Genomic DNA, 27815 nt, shown 5'->3' on the forward strand with positions numbered 1-27815 from the left:
TTTGGTAATTTGTCTATTTCGAGGAATTTGCTCATTGATTTTTGTGTGTCTGAGTTGGATGACTAAGGTAATGGGTGTGTCTTGTAGCTGATCTACTGTGTGGATGCACTGTCTTCATAGTACTCCATTGTAATCCTTTTTTATTTTTGGAAAGTGGTTAGTGAAACCTCTCTTATTCCTTTTTTGGGGAGCAGGGCAGGAGGACGGCTGAGCCAGTGTCTCATGAAACACAGGCTGACCTCAAACTGTCTATGTAGCCAAGGATGTCTTGCCTCCATCTCCCAAGTGCTGGGATTATGGGCATGCCTGGTTTATGTGATGCTAGGGGTGGAACCTAGAACTTTGTGTGTGCTAGGCAAGCATTCTGTTAACTGAGCCACATTCCCAGCCTAACTTCAACATTTAATCTATGTTAATTCTCATTTTTTTCTACTAGACTTTGCCGGTCCAGGCTGTTTTACACACAAAGCATGTCTTCATTTGGGCGGTGGTATTTCATGGGTCTCCTGGCCACACAGGACAAATGGATAAGCAGTCCCAAGCTTAAGCCCAAGCCTGAATTTCCCAGTGTGCTGACTTGTGCCTTCACATCTAGCTTTGAGTTTTCTTGTTGCTGGTACTTGGGGTTTCCTTACTTGTCTTTTCTGCCTGGACACACACTAAAGTCTATCTGCGGTCTCCTGTGTTTATAGCTGGAGGAGAGGACTCTACAGTCCACCATGTGCTATTCTTCTGTCCAGTGGACAGCTAAGGAAATGGGGCTCATAGGACCCACCCAGGGTGGGGCAGCTGTGAGATGGCCAAGGACAAACCCATTTGGGCTGCTCCATTTCCAAGTCTACACTCTGCCCACCACACCTACCACCTCTTAATTCTGATTTCTCCTTGTTCATTTTCAGGAGCTAGCTGCCAGCAAGTGCTCTTCCCTTCTTGACTCTGGACACGACCTTGCTTGTCTGGAGACAGGCTCTGGCCAGGACCTGGCAGTGGAAAGTTATGGAGCCATACAGCCTTGGGGAGGAGGGGGCCCTTCCATCAGAAGGGCACCTCCCTTCCTTCTCTGAGAGTCAAGGGCTCAACTGCAGTGACACACTCAACAGGGACTTGGGCCCCAGCACACGGGACCTGCTCTATGCTGGCCTAAGTGGTTTGGACCTTGACCCCAGTCTCTCCACATCGGATATGCCCAGCGAGGTGCTGGAGGACAATCTGGACACCCTGTCCCTGTACTCAGGGAAGGACAGTGACTCTGTGAAGCTGTTGGAAGAATATGCAGACTCCGAATCCCAGACCTCCTTACAAGGTGAGGCTCTTCATGAACAGAGCACCCACAGTTCCTACAGCCAGCCAGGGATCGAATCTGCTAGCATTGGCTAGGAAAATTCTCCTCCTTAACTAGGCATGGTGATGCGTGCTCATAATCTCAGCATGTAGAAGATAAATGCAGGAGAAACACTACAAATCTGAGGCCAGCCAGAGCTACATAGTAAGACACTGTCTCCAAAACCAAACATCCTAAACTAAAGGGAAGGAAGGAGAGAAAGGAAAACAAAACAAAAATCTCTGCTTCTACAGGAGGCTTTTGGCCTACTTTGGAATTGTTCCTGACTTCTGAAGGAAAGGGGACACTAACCCTAGGGGACAAGATCGAGAAGTGGGTGTGTGGGCAGAGCATCGGGTTTGTAGGAGACTTGCCTGCCATTGCCGTATCGCAAAGACACTTTTCATTCTTCCAGGATGAGCCAGGATCCTGTCCACTCAGTTCTGTGCTTGTCTAACTATTCCAGGCCTCATGTCCTCCCCTGTAAAGTAAGGGGACCCCAATCCTTTCATGCCTCCTGCCCCAAAACAACTGTAGTGAGACGTGAAAAAGGACAAGGCTGCAAAAGCCTTCCACAGACCATAATGTACCAGACAGGAATTAGGTGCTTGATTTGTTTCTGATTAGTCTTTTTGGAACACTGAGGCTCCAGCAGACCTCTTGCCTCAGTCTGTCCAGGAGCCAGGACTATAGGTTTGTGGCACCATGCCCAGCTAGCTGTCTGTTCAACTATACTGGATATTGTCAGTAATAGTTCATCTCCAATGTACTCAGTTCCGAACTTTTCTGTTCAGCCATGGAAGAACAAAGGGGGAATTAGTGAAATGATTGAACAGCTTGGCTAAGTCTCAGTTTGGTTTGCTGTTGGCCTCCTATAGAAGAGAATTCTTTTGTTTGGTTTTGGTTTGGTTTGGTTTGGTTTTGACCATCTTTATTGGTTCCTGGCAAGTTGCTTTAATGGGTTGACTGGGCTAGAGCTCCTGGGAGTTTATCATCGCAGTTTATAATCAGGGAAGTCCACATATAAATGCCAGTATACACAGATAGTAATCTATTGGGATTGTGTCTGAGGAAGTGTTCCAAAAACTTGTGGCCATGAAAGATTCTGAAGGCCCCACTCCACAAAAAATGTCCAAGCAGTGTCAGGCCTGTGTCTGTGTTGAAATGATGGCAGAGCAGGAAGTCTTAGAATCATGAGAGTTCGTTCATATGGGAAGACTGTCTGCAGCACTAACCAGGCCCAGGGCTGTGGTATGGCACTACTGAAAAACACTAGTGGTGGGCATGTGTGCATTTTGCTGGGCACAGGAACCCTAATTATTCTTAGGGTTCCACTTAGTTTAGCCTTCCTTAATATTCAACTGTTATACTGCCCCCTCAAAATTAAATTTCAACTCCATGCCTTTGAAACTTAAATTTAGGTCCATATATGTGAATATGTTTATGTCATTTTCTTCCTTTTTGTTTTTGAGACATGGGTCTCACTATGCTGTTGATCAAGCTGGCCCTGACTTCCTGGGCTCAAGCAATTTTCCTGCCTTGGCCTCCTGAGTACGTGGGACTACAGGCATATACTGCATGTCCAACTTTCATTCATTTTTATTTGTTTATTTGAGACAAGGTCTCACTGTGTCCCCCAGGCTGTCCTCAGACTGAGTAATCCTCCTGTCTCAGTTTCCCAAATGCTGATGACTACTGGCAGGAGCTACAATTTCTGGCTATATTAATGTTGTAAATTAGAAAAGTAAAATGTGCTGGGGGATAGTCACACACGCCTTTAATCCTAGCACTCAGGAGGCAGAGGAGGGTGGATCTATGAGTTTGAGGCTAGCCTGGTCTACAGATGAGTTCCAGGACAACTAGGACTACACAGAGAAACCGTGTCTCAAAAACCCAAACCCAAACTCAAAAAAAAAAAAAAAAAAGTTTGGTGTACTTGGATTCCTATGTAAGATTGAATTGATTGTTATTGTCAGATCACAGTCTTGTTGGACTGTTAAAAGTCTGTTAAAGTGTTTCTATGAACAGCTTTAAAAATATTTTATTTATGTGTATGTGTTAATGTCTGCGAGTGTATATTCCACATGTATGTAGGTGCCTGTGATAGAGCAGGGCATTGGAGCCCCTGGAGCTGTAGTTACAAGCAATTGTGAACTGCCTCCCGTGGGCCCTGGGAACTGGACTCTCTCTGGTCCTTTGCAAGATCAGCCAGTACTCTCTCTCCAGCCCTTGTGGACAGCTTTTGACATACTGAATTTTCTTTTGTATTAGTTGGCTGACATTCTGCTCACAGTTCTCAGCTTCATGACACTGCTTTCTAGAAAGCTCAGGTGACTGTTTGGCCACTGACTGCCTGGCTCCGGTGTCCTTGTCAGTTTTGTGTTGATGGAGTTTGTTTTCTAGTTTTACGGTTGCTCTGATATGCACATAAAGCACCCAGCAAGGCTGAGGACCGTATCCTAGGGAGCCTGGGTTTTCTTGTCTATACTTTTAGAGTTCTTCGGTTATTCACCACAGTGGTTTTTCTCCCTTCAGTCTTGTCCCAAGCCTCTCTCTGGCCCCCTGGATCAGGACAGAGGCAGTCTGCTCCTTCTCCACATGATGGCCTTTTCAGTACTTGAAGACACCTCCCTTTGCCACCTGAATGTCCCTATTTCCTTCAGCTGCTCCTCAGGAGACACAATTCATAAAAATGTCAGCTGTCATTTTACCAAGAGATACAGAAAATGTGGGAAATTCAGACACATATGGGGGGGCGGTAAAACCAGCCCAGCTCTCTGCCAGTGAACCCCAGTCTGCCTGTTTCCACTTAAATTTACTTTTCTGTTTTCACACCTGGGGTAATTCTGTTTTCAAATAGGCTGCTTTCTCTCTTCTTTCTTTCTTCCTTCCTTTCTCTCTTCCTTTCCTTCCTTCCTTCCTTCTTTCTTTTTTTTAAATTTAGTAGTATGATATGAACAGTCTTCCATGTTCTTGGGTATTTCTACAATTTTTGTTTGGAATGCTGTTTCATAGGTCATAATAAAGGGCTGGTGTATAGCTCACTTGTAGAGTACTTGCCAAGCACTAGCATATGTCAGACCCTTGGTTCAACCCCCAGTGTATCACACACACACACACACACACACACACACACACACACACACACACACACACACACACACAGCAAATAATGCACTCACCTCCAAGCTCTCTTGTCAGATATAAGGTTGTTTTAACATTTTACTAGAAAAAGCAGGTAGATTTTTGTAAAAAACTAAGAACCCAAGAGCAGAGCTAAATGGGTGAGTGCACAGTTGCATTATTTTCTCAGGTTTGGATAATGTAGCTCCAGATAGACCTTGTGTGAGTATCAGTACCAGGTCGGCTTCCAGCTCTGCTGGTCATGCTGCTGCCCTAGAAGCTCAGCCTGGTGCCATCCCCAGCCCTCCACATCTTGCACCAAGACCAGGTGCAGTCCTATAGATATGGCCTGTTGGTTCCCTTCCAGCTGTGCCTTGTCTTCTGCCCATGCAGAGCGCTGACATGGAGGGGTCTCAGGCAACCTGGACAGGGCTCCATGCTAAGGCTCTATATTGCTTTAGGACTCCCAAACCCTAGCTTGACATAATCTGTGCTTTCTCCCTTTGTTTAGACCTGGGGCTGGGAGCACTCAAGGTACCTAAAGAGGCTGATGAAGGAGGCAGGGCCACTGGGAGTACAAGGAAAGGCAAGCGGCAGCACAGTTCCCCTCAGAACCCGCTCCTGGACTGCAGCCTGTGCGGGAAGGTGTTCAGCAGCGCCAGTTCCCTGAGCAAGCACTACCTGACACACAGCCAGGAGAGGAAACACGTGTGCAAAGTCTGCAGCAAGGCCTTCAAGCGCCAGGACCACCTGTATGTCAAGAGTCTGGTCAGGAGAAGGGCAGGGGCCATGCACCTGTCCTTCCCTATGCTCTCTCTCATCCACCCATCCTGTCCTTTGTTGAGTTCCCACCTCTGTGCTACCCAGATGTGTGTTCCCTATCCTCTGGTGTGGACTCTGCTCTCTTCACACCGCTACTGTCTGGGGCAGGTCTCTTTACTGAGCCCCCAAATTTATACCAGTGAGGAAATCCCTGCCTCTATTTGCAGCCATGACTCTTGTGGTTTATAAATGTGATTGATTACCAGGCATGATGGCACACTGGGGAGGTGGAGGCAGGAGAAGCAAGAGTCCAAGACCAACCTCAACTACATACATAGCAAGTTTGAGGTCCACCTGGATTACATGAGGGAAAAAAAAAACAATACAAATGAGTTTGGCTAACTTGGTAAAGAGATGTCCCAAGTCCCTGGCAGGTGTCTAAGGACACTGGGTCTGCAACCCCTGAGGATTTTCCAAAAAAGCCTGTATAAAAGCTTAGAGTGACCACATAGTGGTGGTGGTGACGGCGGTGGTGGTGGTGGTGGTGGAGGTGGCGGCGCACACCTTTAGTCTCAGCACTCAGGAGGCAGAGGCAAGCAGACCTCTGTGAGTTTGAGATGATCTACACAGCAAGTTCTAGGACAGACAAAGCTACACAGAAAAACTCTGTCTCGAAAAACCAGGAGAAAAAAAAGAAAGAAAAAAAAAAGGAGCTTAGAGCAAGCTCCCTTGTAGTTAATGCCTTAAGAATAACAAGTTTTTGTTGCTGTGCGGCTCAAAAGTGGGAAAGGACAGAGCCTAGCTAGGGTGCTGGGTGGAGGGAGGAGGGGCTTTCTCTTCACCCTCTGGTCCGTCCTCACCTCAGGCAAAGGAGGTAGCTTTCTCCTAGGACTAGTACTTAGGTCTTCTGAGTCCTTTCCTCACAAGACCGTGGACATTCTTTGTAGAAAGACAGTAATCATTAAAATGTCCTAGCCATATAACCCTGGGATTGTTCAAAGCTAGACTGTCAGGATCCCGAGGGTAAGGGCTCATTGTTGACTGTGTCACAGTCCACATAGGCAGGAGTGGACACAATACACATTAACATGCATTTACACTTGCACTGATTATTGACATACTAGTCTTTTGGCTCTAGGAAGGTTTTATTGACTATTGGTAAGTTGGTTTCTTGGCTGGAGTTGTGGGGTAAGGGGGGATTCCAGGAAACTGTCATCATAGACAGTCCTGTGGTAGGTCCAGATTGGCATCTCCTCAAATGTATTCTCCAGAGCTCTGCTTCTCAGGAATGCTGGTGGAACTATATGAAAGTAAAGGTTAAACACGCCACATGCCCCCCACATGCTTTTGAACGTTCAAAGAGTAAAGTGGGGTGTGTGTTTGGGGGGTGAATGCATGCTTTAACACATCCCAGCTATGCCCGGGTCCCCAGGGTTCACCTTTAGAGAACTGTTGTCCCTTGTGATCCCTCTTTGGGGAACCCTGATCTGGCTCTCGTGGGATTTATTTTTTTCCCACAGGGTTTGTTAGTGGTAAGGGCAGGGAATTGAGTCTCTTCCAGTTGGTTAGACAGAGTAAGGGACCCAAGCAGTTCTTGTATTGGGGTGTGGGGCTTGCCTAGTGATCTCCCTTCCATGTCTCACTGCAGGACCGGGCACATGCTTACCCACCAGAAGACCAAGCCCTTTGTGTGCATTGAGCAGGGCTGCAGCAAAAGCTACTGTGACTACCGCTCCCTGCGCCGCCACTATGAGGTCCAGCATGGAGTATGCATCCTGAAGGAGGCCCCACCAGAAGAGGAGGGCTATGGAGACCCAACCCACAACCACGATGTGGCCAACCAGCCTCCACCCAGTGGCCTGAGGTCCCTGGGACCTCCAGAAGCTAGATCCCCTGGCTCTGTCTTGCCCAACCGAGACCTCCTTCGCTGTATTGTAAGCAGCATTGTCCACCAGAAGATTCCCTCTCCTGGCCCAGCAGTGGGTCCTTCTGACACTGAGGCAAGGAGCTCGGCCTGTGCTTGCCCCACCTCACTGGGGTCATCATCCTGTATACCAGCCAGCACCCCAGTGGCCCCAGGAACCCTGGGCTCTGAAGTTCCTGAGGAAACTCATCCCCCACGGAAGGAACCTGCCACTGAAGTGTTCACAGCTGTCCAGTCAAGGGTGGCTGAGAATGGTGCCCCTGACCCACCAGAGTCAGAGTTGGAGTCAGAGTCTCCACGGCTTCAACGGCCATCCTCCCTGGAGGGCTGGCCGGAGGGCAGCTCCCTTCCTGCCTGCCTGCCTCTCTTCCGCGGCCACTCTGTTCCCTCAGGATCCCAGCCATCCAGCCACAACTTCCAGTGGCTCCGGAACCTGCCTGGCTGTCCCAAGAACAAAGGCAGCAATGTGTTTATGGTCCACAAGCCCCCTACAGTGCCATCCCGGGAGGGCTCTGAGGGGGGCCCTGGGCCCAGCAGCATCCCCACCACAGTGGAGCCTTCACCCAACCTGGGCACCAGCCAGGAGGACCTGCTGCCATTTCCTCCTGCACTCCTGAAGGCACCTGGTGAGACCTCCAGTGATGTCCGACAGACAGCCGGGGAAGATGATGGCTGGGCTCCCAAGAAGAGCAAACCCGACTGTGAGCCATTCCCATGGCAGAGCCCCCCAGAGCTTGGGCTCCAAGATACACAGAACCCAGGTGGGCTCCCCTCAGATACTACACCCCTCTTCCGGCAGCTGTTCATGAAGTCACAGGAGTCTCTGGTGAGCCACGAGCAGATGCAGGTGCTCCAAATGATTGCCAAGTCCCAGCGGATCTTCTCCCACACCCAGGTGGCTACAGCCTCAGCCCAGAGACCAGGGCCGGAAGGCAAGCAGTCAGCCCTGAAGCCATTGCAGGGGCCATGGCCACCACAGGCCCTGCCACCAGTACCTGCTGTGGACTCCTTCCAGATAGGCCCTGGACACTCAGAGCCAGAGGGATCCCCAGTCCGCAGGAGGAAAACCATGCCTGCAGTGTCCAGAGAAGCATCTCCTGGTGGCCCGAGGCGAGACACAAAAGGAGGACCCAAAGTGGCCTCTGCACCACCGTCCCTCACAGGGCCAGCTCTGCACCCATCACGGAATCCAGACAGCTCTTCTCTGGCCAAAGGGACCTTGGACCTGGGGGACATTCTCCCCAGTGCAGGCTCACGGCAGTCCCAGTTAGGTGGAGATGAGCCAGTTGGAACCCAGCTGGTTGGGAAACAGGGGCAAGGTGAGAATGCCCTGGCTCCGGGGGCCATGAGAGGTGAGAAGGGCCCAGCCTGCCCACGAGGCGGAGGCTACAGGCTCTTCTCAGGCCACCCCAGGGCCCAGAGATTCTCTGGTTTCCGGAAGGAAAAAGTAAAGATGGATGTGTGCTGTGCAGCTTCTCCCAGCCAGGTGGCCATGGCCTCCTTCTCATCGGCTGGGCCTCTGGCAGATCCCCCCCGGGACATGAAGTCTAAGCTGACAATCTTCAACAGAATCCAGGTATTTGTACCCCTCTATCACCCTATGCTGTGGCAGGGATGTGTGTATGTCCTTGGATGTATAGCATTGGTTAACTGTGCAGGCACTTCCCCCATTGCAGTGAGTCCTCAGACGTGGTTTACCAGGAAAAGCACTGATCACTGTTGTTCACTAAGCTCTCTTCCCTGCTTTCCTTTGCCTCCTACTTCCTCCTGGATTTGCCTCCTTCAACTCTTGAGAGGAGATCAAGGTACAGGCCTCCTCCCTTAACTGTTAACTGCATGTGATGGCTGTGCATTCCACACGCATGCACAGAACCTGGGTCCTTTGTGTATTATGCAGTGGCACTTAGCCACTCCTCTTGTGAGAGCAGCATCATTCCCACCATCTCACAGCTACTATTTTGTAAACATTTACATTTTTGTTGGCCAAATGTTGTATAATGAACCCTTTCAAATTTTGTGCTTTAGCAGATTTTGGTATAGTTGCAGGTTCTGGCACAACTATTACTGTTGGCCAGAACATTTCATCACTACCAGAAGATACCCTGCATCCCTTAGTTATCACACCAGTCTTTTGGTCCCTGTACCGTTATCCTTCCAGCCCTAGGCACCCACAGACCTGTCTCTGTGGCTTAACTGCTATGGAAATTTCATGTCAGAGTCACACATTGTGTGGTAGTTTGTGTCTAGCACTGTCTGCTTATATTACATGATCAAGGTCCATCCATGTGGCAGCATCTGTCAGTACTTCATAATTTTTTTTAGAAATTAAAAACAATTTTTACATTTACTTATTTAGAGAAAGGGTATCACTATGTAGCATTAGCTGGCCTGCGACTTGCTATGTAGTCCAGACTGGCCTCGAACTCACAGAGATCAGTCTGCCTCTGCCTCCCAAGTTCTGGGATTAAAGACCTGTGCCGCCACACTTGGCACAGTGTGTGTGTGTGTGTGTGTGTGTGTGTGTGTGTGTGTGTGTGATCATGAGCATGCCACAGAGCTCATGTGGAAGTCAGAGGACAGCTTGTAGGAGCTGGTTTTCTCCTTCTACCATGTGGGTTGCAAAGATCAAACTCAGATCATCAGACTTGGCAGTAAGTGCCTCTACCCCCTGAGCCATCTTACTACCCTACTCCATTCTTTTTCTGGCTGAGCATCAGTGGACTGTTTCACTCTTTGACTCTTGTGAGTGAGCTGCTGGGAAGGCTGTGTGCAGCTTTTGTGTGGGTGCATGTTCTCGTTTCTCTTGGCTAGACCCTAGGACTGGAATCACCAGATCCTAGAATCTCTGCTCAGTGTTTAAAGAGTAGCCAGACTGCTTTCTAGAGAGCAGCACTGTTTTCCAGCACCTCTGCCGTGCATAAGTGCCCTGGTTTCTCCATGCTCTTTGCTGTCATAGTCACTCTGGATATACAGTGGTGTCTGCTTGTGTTGCCACTGTCATGCCCTGGCGCTGCTGAAGTTTGCATCCTCCCATGTGCTTGTAGTACACCTGGGAACTGTTATCTTACTAACTTGCAAAGATATATATGTATATGTGTATATATATATGTATATGTATATATATATGTACATATGTACATATATGTGCATCATACATGTAACTTGCAAGTGCTTTCTCCCTTTGTGTGGGGTGTCTTTTTATCTTATGTGTGAATACTTGTGGGGTTGAAGCTTTCGGTTTCAGTGAATCCAGTGTGTGTCTGTTGACTTTTCTGCTTTGCTTTGGTGTCAAGCCTGAGACACCATTGCCCAATCACCGTCATGGAGGTTTCCCCAATGCCGTATTTCTTATTCCCTTGTCTGGGCTCTGCTGGCTCAGATATCCTCTCATCTCCAGGGTGGAAACATCTACAGGCTCCCCCATCCAGTGAAGGAAGAGAGCTTGACAGGCGGTTGGTAAGTTCTGAAGCCCATGCCCCACCAGGGAGGGCACTGCCCCTGGCAAGTCCTCCGGCTTCTCTGCACTGTCTTGGGTGAAGGAGCCAGATGCCTCCAGCCCTGCAGAGGGCACTTCAGTCCTTGGAAAGTTGAATATGGTCTTCCATTTTCATTGTTTAGTAAGAGCTGTCAGTGGATTGGGTTACATAAACAAACAGCAAAAACAACAGCAGCAGCAGCAGTCAGTGGTAGAGTCTCATGCTTCCACTCTTGCCCCCTGCCTTTTCTACCCACAGCCATCAGCCAAATGGGGGTCCCACAGACTGGATGGAGTCAAAGAGCACTTTTGTGTGCAAGAATTGCAGCCAGATGTTTTATACCGAGAAAGGGCTGAGCAGCCACATGTGTTTCCACAGTGACCAGTGGCCATCACCTCGGGGGAAGCAGGAGCAGCAGGTGAAGGACTTTTGTGGTACAGAGTTGGACAGGCTTTGGGGAATGGATGAAAGGACAGTGCCATCCGTCCAGGTTAAAGGCAGCATTCTGGCAGGGTGATGGGGGTGACATGAGTGCCAGGACCATCTGTGCAGGCCCTTGCACCAGCCTCCCGGCCTTTCTATATCATCAGGAGCAGTTTCTTCTCCGTGGCTGCTCTTTCTTTTAAAGCTGCCAACTCTCCATGCTCAGGTATTTGGCACAGTTTTGCACTGAGGCCTGATGGGGATGAGGTCCCCCGGAAGCCAAAATGTCCTTGGTCAGCATAGCCCCAGCTGGAGAGCATGGCCTAGGTGGGTGCTTCTCCAGGTGTTGTTTCTCACCTGCTGTGGAAGTCCTGGGAAAACCCCAAACCAGAAGCACTGAGAGTCCTCACTCTAAAGCCTCGGTTTGCACTCACAGTTAACACTAGCTGAGCCCAGGTCAAGCCTAACAATTTGAGTGCTGGCAACAGCAATGACCTTGTCAGCCCAGGCCCTGACCCCAGATAGCACTGACCAGAGTTTGCAGGGCTGGGATATGGGGGAAGAAGGAACCGAGGAAGGCTGAGGGGCCAGGCAGGAAGGCTGGCAGGGAGGAAGGAGCAATGGAAGATGTGAGGGGTCATTGTGATGGGTCTCTGAAGCTCATCTCTTTACTGTTGGACCCTGGACTGAAGTTCCTGTGTCAGTGCTAGGCTGCTGTTGGCTCATAAGAGCCACTGGCATCTGTGAAAATACATTTTTATTTTGTCACACCATAAGACTATGTCTCTGGCTCCCATTCTTTTTTTCTTTTTATATATATTTTTTGTTTTGTTTTGTTTTGTTGAGACAGGATCTCTATATAACCTTGGCTTACCTCGAACTTGCTTTGTAGACCAGGCTAGCCTTGAACTCACAGAGATCCACTTGCCTCCTGTGTGCTGAGATTAAAGGCATGTACCAATGCACCCTGTATCTGGCCTTCACTCTTGGAATGCTTGTCACTTGAACCACTGCACTGCCCCTATACATTGCTGTGTGAGTGTGTGAGGAGGCTCTGGGCCTCAGGATTTCACCATACTCAGTATGTTGGTCAGCTCTGTCTCAGGTGGGGCTGGGCTGTGAGCAGAAAGCTCTGCTCAGCCTCTATGCTAAGGCCTGGGTATGGCCATGGCAGGCATAAGTATCCTGCTTCCCTCTGTCACCATGACCAGCCCCATTTTCCTATCCCTGAACAAGCTGAAGACTGAGTTTGTACAGCAGGTGGCCTCAGGTGACACCTGTGGTTCTGTCCTCTCCTCTTCAGGGACAAGAGAAAGATGGGGAAGAGAGAGACGGCAAGGAGAGCAACCAGAACAGAAAGCGGAAGAAGCGGCCCCAAGCCAAGGCCCTGTTTGCCCCTCCTGCACCCTCTGCCCTTGGGGAGCCAGGCCCAGGAGGGTGCCACCAGAGCTGCCTACGCTCTCCTGTGTTCCTGGTGGACCACCTCCTGAAGGGCTTGTTCCAGTGCTCTCCTTACACACCACCACCCATGCTCAGCCCCATCCGGGAGGGCTCTGGCCTGTACTTCAACACCCTCTGCTCCACGTCCCGGGCTGGGCCCCATCTCATCAGCCCTGTGTTTGGTGAGTGAGGCCAGAGCATGACTCTGATCCTGGCTAGGTTGCATCTCCTATGGCCCATAATGATATCATCTTGTGGTATCTGGTCCAGCCATTCTTTCCAACCTTGTATGTGCCTGCTCTGGGGGACTCAGTGCTATTCAGAAACATACCAAGACCATTCTTGGATAAGAACCTTCTAGACTTTTTTTTCAAACAGTCAGAAAGAACACATAGATGCCATTTAGCTCAACCATCCCTCTGTTTGTTTTCATAACCACTGTATGGAGACAGGGGCACATGCTGTGCATGCCTGCCATGCAGATCAGCCATTTCAAGCTTGTGATTTGAGGCTGCTCTCAGGGCTCTGAACCTCCCTGCATGCTCTCTTTAGAGGGCTTTACCACCCCAGAAACCTGTACTCCTGGCAGCTCTACCACCCTCCCAGCTGTCATCCCTACAGTCCTATGCACCTTCTAGCCTCAGGAAGCCCCTCATCTACTTCCTGTCCCTACAGACTTGCCTATGCTAGGTATTTCATATAAATGACATCATGCACTTGCAGCCCTTTATGTTTCACCCATTTTACTTAGTTTGATGTTTTCAGGGTTTACCAGGTGGTAGCATATGTTAGAGCTTTCTTTTTCTTGGTGAGTAATAATCTACTGGATGGCTAGACCACACTTTTTTCTTTTATCATCAGTTGATGGGTATGGGTATTATTTTCCTTCTGGCTATTGTAAATAATGCTGTAAGAACATTTGTGAACAATTTCCTGTGGGGAATCAATGTGCTAATTCCTTTTGTGTAAAATATCTAGAATGAAGTGCTGGGTCACATGGAAATTCTATTTAACCTTCTAAACTGCCAAACTATGTGTCAGAGTATTTGTCCCCTTTTGGATTCCCACCAACAATCCAGGGGAGTCCTGATACCACTGCTCCTTGCCTGCACTTATAGACTGTGCTTCTTTCAAACCGTCCTGTCAGGTGAAAGGTGCTTCTTGCTGTGTTTGGATTTGTGTTGTCCTGACAGCTACTGGTGCCAAGCATCTTGCTGGGAGCCCCTTGGCAGTTTGTGTTCCGGGTGTTTTATGTGACAAGGTGGCTAGCATGGGGTCATAAAGGGACATTCTCCTTTTCTCTGTAGCCCAGGCAGGCCTTGAGTTTACACCCTTCCTGCCTCAGTCTCACAATGCCCCACCTCAGCAGTTTAATTTTGACTCTTTTTAAAAAAAATCTTTTTAAAGTGATTTTTTATTTTTATTTTTATGTGCATTGATGTTTTGCCTGTATGTATGTTTGTGTGAGAGTGTCAGATCCCCTGGAACTGAAGTTACAAACAGGTGTGAGCTGCCATGTGGGTGCTGGAAGAGCAGCCAGTGCTCTTAGCCTCTGAGCCATCTCTCCAGCCCCTAATTTTGCCTTTTAAATTTACATCTTTAGTCAGTTTCCAATTAGCTTTTGGATATTGTATGAGGTAAGTATCAAAGTTCATTATTTTGCATAGATTCTGCTTGCTCCAGTCTTTTGCTGAAAAGATCATTCCCACTGAATTGTTTTAGGCACCGTTATTAAAATCAGGTGACCAAGGCTGGGGAGATGGCTCAGCTGATAAAGTGCTTGCTACACAAGCACAAAGACTGGGCTCAGTCCCCAGAGCCTATGTAAGAAACGCTGAGTGTAGTGGCATGCACTTGTAATCCCAGCACTAGGGAGACAGGTGCATCCCTGTGGTTTGCCTGGCAGCCAGTGCAGCCTGCCTAGTGAGCTCTCGGCCACTGAGAGATCTTGTCTCAAAAATCAAGGTGGGGGGCTATCTGAGGAACAACACATGACATTTACCCCTGGCCTACACACACACACACACACACACACACACACACACACACACACACACGCACTTGCATGCTTATCTGCATACATTTGCACTTACAGACACATACCCCCATTAACCAACAGTGGATGGGTTTGCTCCTTAGTTCTTTCCTGTTGGTCTGCATGCTTATTCTTATGCTAGTACCACAGTGTTTTGACCACTGTAGTTTTGTAGTAAGCTCTTAAATAGATTTATTTGAGTTCTCCCACGTTGTTCTGTCTTCCAGGATTGTTTTAGCTGTGACAGGCCCAGTGCATTGCTGTAGAATTTTAGGATGAGTGGTGATTTTGATAGTTATTCTGTTTAATATGTAGATAAGTTAGGAAGTATTACCATCCTAAATAATTTAGTCCTTTCTATCCATGATGGACCATCTTCCCATTTATTTAGGTCTTGTTGCACTGTCTCATTTTTGTGAGCGTGTGTCTCACGTATCTTTGCTTGTTGCTTTTTTGAGATAGGATCTCTATACGGCCCAGCCTGGCCTGGGACTCACCATCCTCCTACCTGAGTCTCCAAAGTGGTGGAGTGGCAGGCACATGTCACCATGTGTTGCGCAGCAGACATCTTTCCTTAGCAGAATCCATTCAGCTTTGTGCTCGTGTAGTAATGGTGAAGAGCAGAGACACTGTGCTCGCCATCTGATGGGTTTTTCCTGCTTCAGCTGTTTCCTAAGCAGATGTGTCAGTAGACCCCATTCTTCACTGTTGTCCTCACTACTTTACACACAATATTATAGATCTGGTCACATGAAGAAGCCAAGGGAATAGAAGAAAGCAAGCACTGCCTGCAGCGTTTGCTTTACCCCTCGTTGCCACCCCATGTCTTTTCTGTAACTCCTGTGAGCCCGTTACCATCAGGGGCTATTCTTCTTTTGTATGTGTGTATGCACTCTAATGTGTATACAGGTGCACATGTGTGTGGAGGCTAGACAACACCCCTGACTGTCATGGCTCTTTCTTTTGAGAAAGGATCTTTCACCGGCCGAGAGCTCATCCAGGAGTAGGCTGGGTGGCCAGTGGGCCCAGGGACTCTATTTGCCTCTCCACCATTGGGGTTGCAAATATGCACCATGACACACAGGGCTTTTTGTTTTGTTTTGTTTTGTTTCGTTTTCTGTTGTTTTTCTATAGGTGTTCTGGGAATTGAGCTGAGGTCTTCTCACTGACTGGACCGTCTCCACAGAAGCACAGTTGTGCTCCTTTGTACTGTTACTGTAACATATATTTCTAAATGTTATAGCCCCATAATATACATTGCCTTATGTGGCTGAACGTTAAATTAATTAGAAAAAGAAGATAAACTGCAATGATTACACTGCCTTTTATAATTACCTGAGTAATCATCTCTGCCAGCACTTCACTTTAAGAGTGTGGAGCCACACCACTGCCTGAGCACTCTTTACAATCCCTTTTTAAAGGTATCGTAGCTTTAAGGCACACAATTCTCATATTCTACAATTATCATTGTTTGTTTTGAGAAAAAAGTCTCATTGTGTAGTCTTGGCTAGCATGGAGCTCACTGTGTAGAGCAGGCTGGCCTTACCTTTGAAGAGACCTGCCTGCCCCTGCCTCCTGAGAGCTGGGATCAAAAGTATGCACTACCATGCCTAGCTTAATTTTTTTAATTATGTGGATGTGTGTGTGTGTGTGTGTGTGTGTGTGTGTGTGTGTGTGTGTGTGTTTCAGGGTATTATATGCACATGTGAGGGGAGGTGCCTGTATAGTTTAGATAGGAGTTTTGGACCCCCTGGGGCTAAAGTTACAGGTGGGTGTGAGCTACTTTATGTGAGTGCTGGGAACTGAACTCAGGCCCTCTGCAAGAGCAATCTATGCTCCTAACTACTGAGCCATCGCTGCAGCCCCACAACTTATCATTTTAAACTGCATAATGGCTCAGTGGTTCTTAGTAATGATATAGGACCATCATCGTATACTTGCTTTTTAGGCATTTTTCTCACCTAAGAAAGAAACTCCATTCTCTGCCACCACTCCTTTCCCATCCTCTTGACCAGGTTTGAGCTGAGCTCATCCACTTTCTTTCTCTGTAGTGTTGGCTGCTTGAAAGGTTTCAAACACATGGAGTCACAGTATGTGGTTCCTTATGCTTGGCTTCCCTCACTCCATCATGTTCAGATTCCATCTGGGCTGTAGGATGTCTCAGTCTTTCTCCCAAGGGTGAAGAATATCCCCCCTGTAATATTTCTCAGAAGCCAAGATTGGTAGCAACAGATTTTTCTCAATTTTTCTTGAAATCTGGGAATCTTTTTCATCTTACTTTTTTTTTTTTTTTTTTGGTTTTTTTGAGACAGGGTTTCTCTGTGTAGTTTTGGTACCTGTCCTGGATCTTGCTTTGTAGACCAGGCTGGCCTCCAACTCACAGAGATCCACCTGCCTCTGCCTCCCAAGTGCTGGAATTAAAGGCTTGCACCACCACTGCCCGGCTCATTTTACTTTTTTTTTTTTTTTTTTTTTTTTTTTTTTTTTGGTTTTTCGAGACAGGGTTTCTCTGTGTAGCTTTGCGCCTTTCCTGGAACTCACTTGGTAGTCCAGGCTGGCCTCGAACTCACAGAGATCCGCCTGGCTCTGCCTCCCGAGTGCTGGGATTAAAGGCGTGCGCCACCACCGCCCGGCTCATTTTACTTTTTAAGGTTAACTTTCTGGCATAAGACTTGTTTGACATTTATTTTCAGCATATGTGCCCCTACCTTCTGACCACCAGTTTCACGAGAAGTCAACTGTAAGTTTTACTGAAGTTCCCTTGCGTAGGGTGAGGTGGTTTTGTTTTTCTCATTTTGCTTTTGAAATCTGAACCTTTGCCTCTGTGTTTGTCCTATTTAGAATCACTGTGCTTCTTGGATGTGCATATTGTTTCTCACCAAATCTAGGGGACCTTCTACCATTTTCTCTTTAAATGTGTTTCCATTCCCTGCTCTTCTCTGCCTGGTGCATCCATTGCATGTGATTTCAGTGTTTAGTGGTGTCCACCCTTCCCCATTCTTTTCCCTCTTCAGGTTCTTTATTCATTCACCTCCAGGTTTGTTGACCATTTCTTTCTACCAACTCAGTCAAACCTGTTGAGTTTAACTTTGGTCACTGTACTTTTTAACTCCAGAATTTCCACCTCTTAAAGTTATTCCCTGATGGGAATTCATCATTTTAGTTTCCTTGCTTTTTAAAACTGTACAGTTTTTAAAATTTATTTTCTCAAATTACATCTATCTGTGTGGAGCACATGTGGAGGTCGGAGAACAACCTGTAGGAGTCAGTTCTCCTCTTCCACCACATAGGTCCTAGGGATCAAACTCAGGTCATCAGGCTTGGCAGCAAACACCTTCACTCACTGAACCATCTAACAGGCCCTTCTGCAATTTCTTAAGCCTATGAGCTGTGTGTTGTGAGGTAGCCTCCTCCTCATGTGGAGTCTTTGGGAATGAGCTTTAGTTACTCTAGCTAGGAACTTATGGGGAAGAAAGTCAAGCTTGCTTAAGAGTGATGGACTCTCAATCTTATCAAGAGGAAGTCAAGGTTTTTTTTAATTTTAAAAAAGATTTATGTATTTATTTTATGTGCATTGGTGCTTTGCCTGCAGTGTGTCCATGCGAGGTCATTGGATACCCTGGAACTGGAGCCACAGACAGCTATGAGTTGCCATGTGGGTGCTGGGAATTGAACCCAGGTCCTTTGGAAGAGCAGCCAGTGCTCTTAACCATTAAGCCATCTCTCCAGCCCCCCTTTTAATTTTTAAATCTTACATTTATTGATTGATTCTATGTGTTTGAGCATATGTTCATGGGTGCCACATGTGGAGGTCAAAAGGCAACTTGTGAGAGTCAGTTCTCTTCTTCCATTATATGGGTCCTAGGAATTGAATCAAAGTTGTCAGGTCCAGAGCAAGTGTCTTTACCCCCTGAGCAATCTCACCAGCATGTTAACTTTCTTGTTTAATAACTGTGTGTGTGTTTTTTTTATCAGTTTTTTTACATTTACTTATTTATTTGTGTGTGTGTCTGTGTGTGTGTCTGTCTGTCTGTCTGTCCGTCCGTCTGTCTGTCTGTCTGTGGGTACACATGTGAGGTGAGAAGACAACCTGCAACAGTCAGTTCTGTTTCCACCATGTGAGCCCCAGAGATTGATCTAAGCTCTTTAGACTCGGTGACATTTCCTCAGCTGAGCCCTCTTACCAGCCTCATCAGTGTTTTGTTTGTTTGGTTGTTTTTCCCAAGACAGTGTCTATGTAGTCCTGGCTGTCCTGTAACTCACTATGTAGACCAGGCTGGCCTTGAACTCACCATCAGGACAGGAAAATAGTTTTTGTTTTGTTTTGTTTTAAATTACTGAGTTTCTTTCTCTGCTTTTTTCAGAAATCTTTCCCCTCCTCGAAGCCATACAGCTTTGTTTTCTTCTATGTCCACAAAGGCAGGTAGACGATCCTGAGGGTCCTATCAGGTCAGTCTTGTTGAGGCTCTTCCCTGTGTGTTTTCTAGACCAAGTGGACGGCTCCTTTGGCATCTGTGTGGTGAAGGATGACACCAAAATCAGCATTGAACCGTGAGTTGGGACACTTTGTGCACAGTCCTTCTAGTGAGGGGGCTTTCATCAGCTTGGGCTCCAAAGTCTCCTTTTCCAGGCTTGTCTTCCCAGGGAGGGTAGGCCAGATGCAGATACTCTCTGGAGAAGCTGTGGTCTTTTCCAGGAGTAGGTCAAAGTTCCCATTGTGTTTCTTCTGTCTGAACTCACACAGATGAGCTTGGGGTGGGGGCAGAATTTCTTGGATGGACCTGGGCTTCTAGACAGAAGTGGTGACAGCATAGTGTAGGAGGTTAGAGCATTTATGGGATGTGGCTGGACACAGGTGGCCAGTGTCATCAAGTAGCTCCTTGTCCTGGACCCCAGGAGAGGCACCCAAGGCCAGAAATCAGAAATAAAGAAGATAGGAAGAGTGTTCTGAAATGCCTGTGTCAGTTGGGTGATAAAGGTAATGAGCAGCCACCATGTCTGAGAGATGGCAGTAAGCTGCCATGGAGCAGACTGTGACTGTGAGCAGGGGACATAGTACCTCTCTGCTGTTTCCTGGCTTAGTCACCTTTGAATCCCCATGTGTGTATGTGGCCTCATTTCAGACACATCAACGTAGGAAGCAGATTTCAGGCGGAGATCCCAGAACTGCAGGAGAGGCCGCTGGCCAGAGTGGATGAGAATGTAGCTTCTCTGGTCTGGAAGCCATGGGGAGATGTGATGACCAACCCAGAGACCCAGGACAGAGGTGGCTGAGGCTTTGGGTCAGATCCCAAGATCCCTCCTTCCCCACCCAACTCCAGGAATTGTGCCCTGAGCCCAGCATCTCTCTCCCACATTGCATTGCCCTGCCCCACCTTTCACTTGCCAGTGCAAGTACCAGGCCTGAATTCCTGTTGTTCCTCCTTGTTCCATTTACTTAGCCTGCCCTCTATGGGGATATAAGGAAAGGGGAGTTGACCAGGAGCCCCTGTGCTAAGGGGAAGGCTACCTCCCTTGCATGGCCTGACTCGATTTCTTCTTCCTAATGCTCTTGGGCTTTGCTGGGACCACAGTGATAGAGCTCTGCAATGTGGCATGCTCCAGTGTGATGCCAGGAGGGGGCACCAACCTAGAGCTTGCCCTCCACTGCCTGCATGAAGCCCAGGGCAGTGTTCAGGTGAGACCCTCGGCATCCTGCACTCCTGGGGCTGGGCATTCTGGGCCTTGGATTACCTGTCTGACGGAAGGTGAGGGTCCATGTTTTCAGTCCTTTGAGGCTGGTCTAGCAGCGTGGGGGAGTGAAAGCTGCTCAGCTACAGGAGTTGTCAGTCAGTGAGGTCTCCAGGACAGTGGTTCTCAACCTCTGGGTCAAGACCCCCTGTGTGAGGGTTCAAACAACCCTTTCACAGGAGTCACCTAAGACCACCAGAAAACATCGATATTTACATTACAATTCATAACAGTAGCAAAATGAAGTAGCGGCAAAAATAATTTTGTGGTTGAGGGTCACCACAGGAGGAACTGTATTAAAGGGTCAAAACATTAGGAAGGTTGAGAGCCACTGCTCCAAGAGAAGGGATTCTGGGGCAGTGCAAGAGGACCAGTGTTCCAGACCTGAGATTCAGTCCTGGGCCATGCTTTCTGCCAAGCTGAGGGGCAGTACCTGGCACATGTATATTGAACACCCACTGGAGGTCAATCATGTCAGGGCTCTGTCTTTGATTTAATATTTCATTGTCCTCATCTGGGGATTCTTCAGACTTTCTGAGTGGAAATCCTGTTTTGTTTTTATGGTTTTTCAAGACAAGGTTTCTCTGTGTAGCCTTGGCTGTCCTGGAACTTGCTCTGTAGACCAGTTTGGTCTTGAACTCAGAGTGCTGGGATTAAAGGTGTGTGCCACCCAGTGGAAATCCTCATTTTCATTTTGTACCAGACCCTAGAAAGTCCATGTCTGGCTCTTAACTAGAATTAGAGTAGTCCATACCCTCACAGGGCTTATAAGAGAGACAGTTTTTGTTTATAAGTGTATTGGCTGAAGAATGCAGTCACTCACACCTGTACTTCCAGCACTTGGAAGGCTAAAGCAGGAGGATAATAAGTTTGGGAACAGCCTGGGCTACAGTATGAGGCTCTGTCTCAGAAAGTCAAAGGCTAGTAGTGTAACTCATATGTGAGGCCCAGGCTCCATCCCCAGCACTGCTGAAAGGTAAAAGCACCCTAGCAAGGAGTGCAGAAGAGAGAATAAAATGTAGTGCTAGGTGGGATGGCACTCTACTAGGCAGCAGGCTCTGGAGGGGCAAGAGTATGTGCCTCACAAACCCACCTACTGTGTCCTTCATAGAAAAAGTCATATTTTGAAGGCAAAGATGGCATTCACAGGGGTGCTCAGTGAGGTTATAGGCCACCAGCCCAAGGACCAAGCACTTGTAGGTAGCCTTGAACCAGATGACTTTAGAGACATTTGTTTTTTTCAATAAAAGAAGAATGGAGGCAGTTCCCACTTCCCATGCCCCGTGAGTGGCCCACATTTGCTGTCCTTCCAGGTTGCCTTGGAGACTCTGTTACTCAGAGGACCCCAGAAGCCCCGGACTCACCCGCTAGCTGACTATCGCTACACAGGTAACTGGAGAAAGGGCTGTTTGACACTGAGACCTAGGAAACTCCACCTCCACCTCTGCCCCTCGGCCTTCTTTTCAGGGCGTTTGCCTGACTTTATCAAGGGGCCTGTTCTTTCCAGAGGTACTCTGCAGGCACTGCCTTAAGTTCACTAGACCCCACCAGCCCTGTTGCATCGTTCCCTCAGAGTTCGTCCCAGCAAGATTAGCGTTCCTGACCGGGGCAAGGGATATGAACTCAGGTTGTGCAGCTGAGCACAGCAAAGCCAGGCAGCTTGGGCCCACCCACCCTTGGCCACCAAGGCCCCAGCCAGTGGCCCACATATATAACATGAGGATAGTGAGACTCCAGCTTTGTGGGATTGGGAAGACTGTCTGAGATTGGTACACTATCCATGCTCATAATGACAGTGCTAAAACATGTGGTCCACATGTCAGTCAGACTGTGGTCCCTTGAGAAAAACCTCCCCTTCCCTGGCTATGCTCCCTGGCAGGTTCAGACATCTGGACCCCCATGGAGAAGAGGCTCTTCAAGAAGGCATTCTGTGCCCACAAGAAGGACTTTTACCTGATTCACAAGACGGTAAGATGACAGAGGGCTGGGGCAGCAAGCTCTGCCTCACACAACTGCCCCTCACCTGCCCACAGCACACTTAGCACCTTGTAAGCAGCTTGTTACCTCAGATGTCCTGCTGATGCCCTGCTTCTGGTCAGTAAGTGCTGATCACTCCAGCTCAGCACTTGCTGCCTTTATCTGTCCTGATTTATCACATGTGCAGGTGTGGAAACACACAGGAACATACAACCTAATGCTCTCTTCTGGGTTTGTTTTTGGTGGTGGTGGGTTTTTTTTTTTTTTTTTTTTTTTTTGGTTTTGGTTTTGGTTTTTTGAGACAGGGTTTCTCTGTGTAGTTCTAGCTGTCCTGGAACTCACTGTGTAGACCAGGCTGGCCTAGAACTCACAAAGACCTGCCTGCTTCTGCCTCCTGAAGGCTGAGATTAAAGATGTGTGCCACCACTGCCCAGTTCTCTCTTCTGTTCTTAAAAAAATGGTGTACATGAAACTACACATAAACAAGGTAGAAGGCTGAGTACGTTTTACATATGTGTGCACCCATGGGACTGTCACCACAGGCAAGACAGCAAACTTCTCTGTGATGCCCAGCACCTCCTCCTTTCCTGGCAGCTGTTACACATGCCACTGTGCCTCCCCATGTCCCTGGTCAGCCTGATCTGTAAGAAAGTTTGCACTTTCTGGCGTTTTGTGTCACTAGGGCAGTCAGACAGCATGTGCTCCACACTTCATCTAGCTGCTTATACTCAGCATGCTTACTTTGAAGTTCCTTTGTACTGAATTTATTAATAGTTCATCCTTGCTGCTGCTAAATAATAGTCTACTGCATGGCAGTACCACAGTTGTATCTAATTATTTATCAGTTGACGGACATTTGAGTGTTCCCAGTTTGGGCAATTATAAAATAAAGATGTTGTGAGTGTCATGTACAAAGTCTGCTCTCAGAGTTCACTGTCCTTCCCAGCATTGCTGCTTTCACTGTTTTTTGGCTGGAAGGTGAATTTGCTCCTGTTGCTTTATCTTATTCAGGAGCAGAAGTGAGCTTCCTTTTCTTTTTAATTTGGTACTGTTTCCTAAGCAGAAGACATGCTGCCTTGACTCCTAGTTTTCAACAACACACAAGCAGTTTCAGATTCATGTAGAGAAAGTATGTTCTGGCATTCACTGACCAGTTAATTTCTTGAGAGTTTCCTTCTGAGCAGCTCAGCTTTCTCAGCTTTCTCTTCCTTCCTTCCTCCTCCTCCTCCCTGTCTTCTTGTGCTGGGAAGGGAATCCACATCCTCTTTCATAGTAAGCATCTCTCTACCACTAGGTCCTACCTCCAGCTCTCCGTTTTGTTAGTGTTCCTCAACCCTTCCCCCACCCAGAGGTTCTTTCTTTCTTGAGATAAAGCATCATTGTGTAGCCCAGGCTGGCCTCAGACTCTTCAGTCCTGCTCAGCCTGCTGAGATCTGGGATTACAGTCCCACATCACTCACTGTACCTGGCTCCATGTTTGTCTGTTGAGACAGGGTCACTGTACATAGTCTGGCTGGCCTGGAACTTACTATGTAGTCCAGCCTGCCTGGACTCCAGAGGATTAAAGACATCACCACCACATTCAGCCCAGGAGTCATATTTTAACAAGAGCAAGTGGCTGGGCCTGAGTACTCTCAACTCCATAGCACTCAGAGGTGTCCTTCTCATGTGGTCACTTTCCCTGGAGGGTTTCTGAGGCTTTGTTTAGTTGTGATGGCTGTATGCTCACCACAGAGGAAGAGCATTCTGTGTTAGTCACAATCTCACTAAGTGTGGCTATTGCCTGCTGTAACATCACAGTGAGCCTCCTCTTTATGTGTCTTCCTACAGGGAAGAAGCATGCTGGACTTAGTGCTGGTGGCTACTATGTGGCTTCATTTTGGATCCTTCACCATCTAGAAGGACCAAGATCCCTGTCTTTGCCCAGCCATGGGCAGAGGTGTTAGGGAAGAGATTTCCAGGGTGGAGTTCACATGTCAGGTACTGCCCACAGCCTGCTTCTATGTCTTCTCCCACCAGATCCAGACTAAGAGTGTAGCACAGTGCGTTGAATACTACTACATCTGGAAAAAGATGGTTAAGTTTGACTGTGGCCGAGCTCCTGGGCTGGAGAAGAGGGGCAGGAGAGAGCTGGATGAGGTAGAAAGGACTGAAGACAAGGTAGAGGATGCATGAAGGAGTGGCCTGGGTGCATCTGTGGTCCAGCCAGAGGGTGGTAGAGGCTCCCAAGGGAAGGTCTCCCTGCAGAGGATGTTTCCACACTAGTGTCTTAAGTCATCTTTACCCCTTCTGCAGGTCACTTGCAGCCCTCGGGAGAGACCCACCCACCGCCCAACTCCTGAGTTAAAGATAAAGACCAAGAGTTACAGGAGGGAGTCTATCCTTCATTCCAGCCCAAGTGCAGCCCCCAAGCGTACCCCTGAGCCTCCAGGGAGTGTGGAGAGCCAAGGCGTGTTCCCTTGCAGAGAGTGTGAGAGGTACCAGCCTTCCCTCTGGACTACCACCCTCTTGTTTGCCTCACCTCCCAAGCTCCTCTGCCTCTGTCTCACATCCCGTGACTCCACAGAGTGTTCGACAAGATCAAGAGTCGGAATGCCCACATGAAGCGCCACCGCCTCCAGGAGCACGTGGAACCTGTCAGGGTCAAGTGGCCTGTGAAGCCTTACCCACTGAAGGAGGAAGAGGAGGAGGAAGAGGAGGAGCTAGGGGCTGACATGGGCCCCCTGCAGTGGTGACTCCTTGCTGGAAGCTGGTTTGCAAGGAGGGAGGATCCATCCCTAGGCCAGTGCCCTGGGTCTCTCAGAAGTGTTTGGGGCACCCTTACCCTCTCTGTCCTCTAAATGCCCAGCTTTGCTAGCAAGCTTGGCTGGCATTTGGACATGAACAGGCAGAAGCTGTCACAGGTAGCTCTGAAGTCATGTGGGTGACCAGAGGCTCCATTCTTTCCTGGTTAATAGTTGCTTATTTGCAGTCCCATTCACTTGGAGCAAGGGACCCTGGGAAGCAGAAGGTTTGGTCTAGGTAGCTTTTAGATCTGAGCTGTAGGCATGGGACTGACATTGGTTAGAGAGAATCAGTGAGGACACCTGAGATCCAGTGAGCTGGGCCCTCCTCTGGGCAGGGCCTCCCTGCATTCCCACCATCCCTAGTCTTGCAATGACTGTATATTGTTAGGTGTGTTTTTTATGTGTCTGCTTGTATCTTATTAAATTGGGTTCTTAAACAACTGTTTTACAACTTTCTAGCCTGTGTGCTCTGCCAAAGCTTCAGGGCCACACCTGGGGCCAGGAGGTGAGCAGAGACAGGGGAGAAAGTGGGTACAGGTAGCTGTGCTCTGTTGAGCAGCATACACTAGCAGTTCCCAGGCTGTAGATGGGAACACATACACAGAAGAAAAAGCCCCTTCCTCATAGAGCTTCATTTTAGGAGAGGACTTGTAGCAGTTGTGAATGGGCACACAGGTGAGAAGGTGGTGATGGTAGGCATGCTCTGGCCATGATAATGGAAGGGGTGGCTAGACTGAAGCCAGAAGAACATGTGGATGCAGCTGCTCAACCTGAAATGACAGCAGGCAGAATGGTACCTTGGCTGCAGCCCATGTAAGAACAGGAACCTCTGCTCTAACCTCAACTTGCAAGAGGACAGAGAAGAGCCCTGCCTCACCTCCTGTGTCTCAAGGCCCCATCCCAGCACTACAGAGAAGGTTTCAGCAAGGGACCACATCTCAGCTAAAGATTAAAGGCAGGGAGGGAATTTATTTTGGAGCTGGTGAGATGCTGTTTGAGAGGGTAGGCAGGGCAGCCCAGGAACCAGAATTGCCCCTCTTCCTTCCTAGTAATCTACAAATTGATTTCCTGCTTGAACATGTTTTTCCAATATGTGTAGCTGGTAAATGAGGAAATGCACTTTTTTGGTAGGTGTTCCCAGTGACCTGAGCATTGCTATGCAGTGAGCACTCCACTGCTCTGCTCTGAGTGACTCAACTCCAAGAGTGGAAATGCAAGCCTGGCTTTATGGGTTGAGGATATATAGTCATCTATTGCTGCATAGCACATTGCTCCAAAAAGATGATGCCTTGCAGCAAATGGAAGTGGAACTGGAATTGATTATGGCCATCCAGACTCACCGCTCTGTGGTCAGAATACAGTGGTGAGCGTAAGGACATTCAGACAAGAGGTCAATGGGAAGGGTCAGGAGAAGCTGCCTTTGCCCTTTCTTGTCACTAACACCCAACTCGAATAGCACTTTCCTCAAATGTTCTCTGCTCGCTAAGCAGTAAAGTGCAGTAAAGAAGAGATGCAGGTTCCTGCGCCACACCACACTGTTGGGACTAGAATCATAGTGGGCCGAGCCCTGGAGGCTGATCTTCTAGATGAGACTTTTAGAATAACTGTAGGTTTACAGGAAACTAGCATAGTACCAATAATTTCCACATACCAGTTTCTTACTATAGCATAGTGTATTTGCTACAGATACTGAACCATTGTCAGTACTATTAACTGACTGCCCATGCTTTTAGATGTTTTCACTAATTTTTAAAACTGTTTTTTTGTGTTCTCTCTCTCTCTCTCTCTCTCTCTCTCTCTCTCTCTCTCTCTCTCTCTCTCTCTCTCGTGTGTGTGTGTGTGTGTGTGTGTGTGTGTGTGTGTGTGTAGGCCAGAGGTTGATGTCAGAAGTCTTTCTCGATTGTTCTCTATCTTACTTTTTTTGAGACAAGGTCTTTCACTGACCCTGGAGCTCATTGATTCAGCTAGACTGGCTGGTCAGCAAGCTCCAGGGATATGCCTGGCTCCCACCCACCCACTGCTGCTGTTACAGATACATGCTGACATACCCAGCTTTTTACGTGGGTCGAGGTATCCACACCCAGGCACTGAGCTGTCTCCCCAGCTGCTCCTGTGCCCCTTTGACATACCCATGCCATTCTGTGTATGCCCCAACCTCGTGTGTATAGGTTAGAGAACAACTTGCAGGAGTCAGGTCTCATGTTCCACCCTGTGGGTCCCAGGAATCAAACTGTAGTCTTTAACTTTGGTAGCAAGTGCCTTTACCAGCTGAACCATCTCATCAGCCCGCCAGCTAGAAATTGAGACCTTCTGGACTCCCAAGCCAATTCCAGAGATGATCGCCAGAGGGCGTACGAAGTTTCTTTTTGCTTTTTCTTTCTTTCTTTTTTTTTAAACCACAAAGCTTTTCCCAAGTGACTGAAGTGAGGTGAAGCAGGAGGCGGAGCTAAACTGCTGGATCTGTCAAACCCGGAGCGTGAACCTTGAGACGTCACGTGAGCGTCGCGTCACTGGTCAGCTGACTAGTGTGTCCCAGTTCCGCAGAGGTGAGGCGGAACTAGTCCATGACGCCTGCTGATTGGTTGGAGGGAGTCAAAGGTCGCGCTTGGGTGGGGGGGGGGAGAGTGCTTGGCAGTGCGGGATCATGATTGGCTTGTGTGGTATCACGTGGCAGTGCGCTGCAGGGCTCTTAGGAAGCAAGTGGCGTCAGTCGGCGGGCGTGTGCTTATGTTGCGGGTCAAGGGGCGGAGTGCTGTGGCCGGAGGAGGCGTGGCTGGAGGGGCGCGCTTCGCAGCGCGAGCCCGCTGGTTGGTCCGCA

General features: G+C 48.4%; 1 protein-coding gene across 7 annotated transcripts in view; it reads left to right on the plus strand.

Annotated features, from left to right (window-relative positions):
* Window positions 1-25455, plus strand: part of Znf541 (zinc finger protein 541) — a 39173-nt gene extending 13718 nt beyond the window's left edge. For 2 of the 7 annotated variants that reach the window (XM_052712862.1, XM_052712861.1), the window contains 13 exons: window positions 900-1303; window positions 4956-5196; window positions 6855-8935; window positions 10510-10586; window positions 12333-12651; window positions 18992-19055; window positions 19628-19770; window positions 20078-20181; window positions 21548-21623; window positions 22114-22202; window positions 24231-24371; window positions 24507-24688; window positions 24778-25455. In XM_052712862.1, the coding sequence (XP_052568822.1) occupies window positions 997-1303; window positions 4956-5196; window positions 6855-8935; window positions 10510-10586; window positions 12333-12651; window positions 18992-19055; window positions 19628-19770; window positions 20078-20181; window positions 21548-21623; window positions 22114-22202; window positions 24231-24371; window positions 24507-24688; window positions 24778-24946 (3993 nt within the window). In that variant the 5' untranslated portion in view covers window positions 900-996 and the 3' untranslated portion in view covers window positions 24947-25455. The other 5 variants (XM_052712867.1, XM_052712863.1, XM_052712865.1 and 2 more) reach the window with 5 other exon arrangements.
* The last annotated feature ends 2360 nt before the right edge of the window (window positions 25456-27815 follow it).

Source organism: Peromyscus californicus, unplaced genomic scaffold, assembly GCF_007827085.1.
Source record: "Peromyscus californicus insignis strain IS unplaced genomic scaffold, ASM782708v3 Scaffold_4__1_contigs__length_199733344, whole genome shotgun sequence".
Classification (NCBI taxonomy): Eukaryota; Metazoa; Chordata; class Mammalia; order Rodentia; family Cricetidae; genus Peromyscus; species Peromyscus californicus.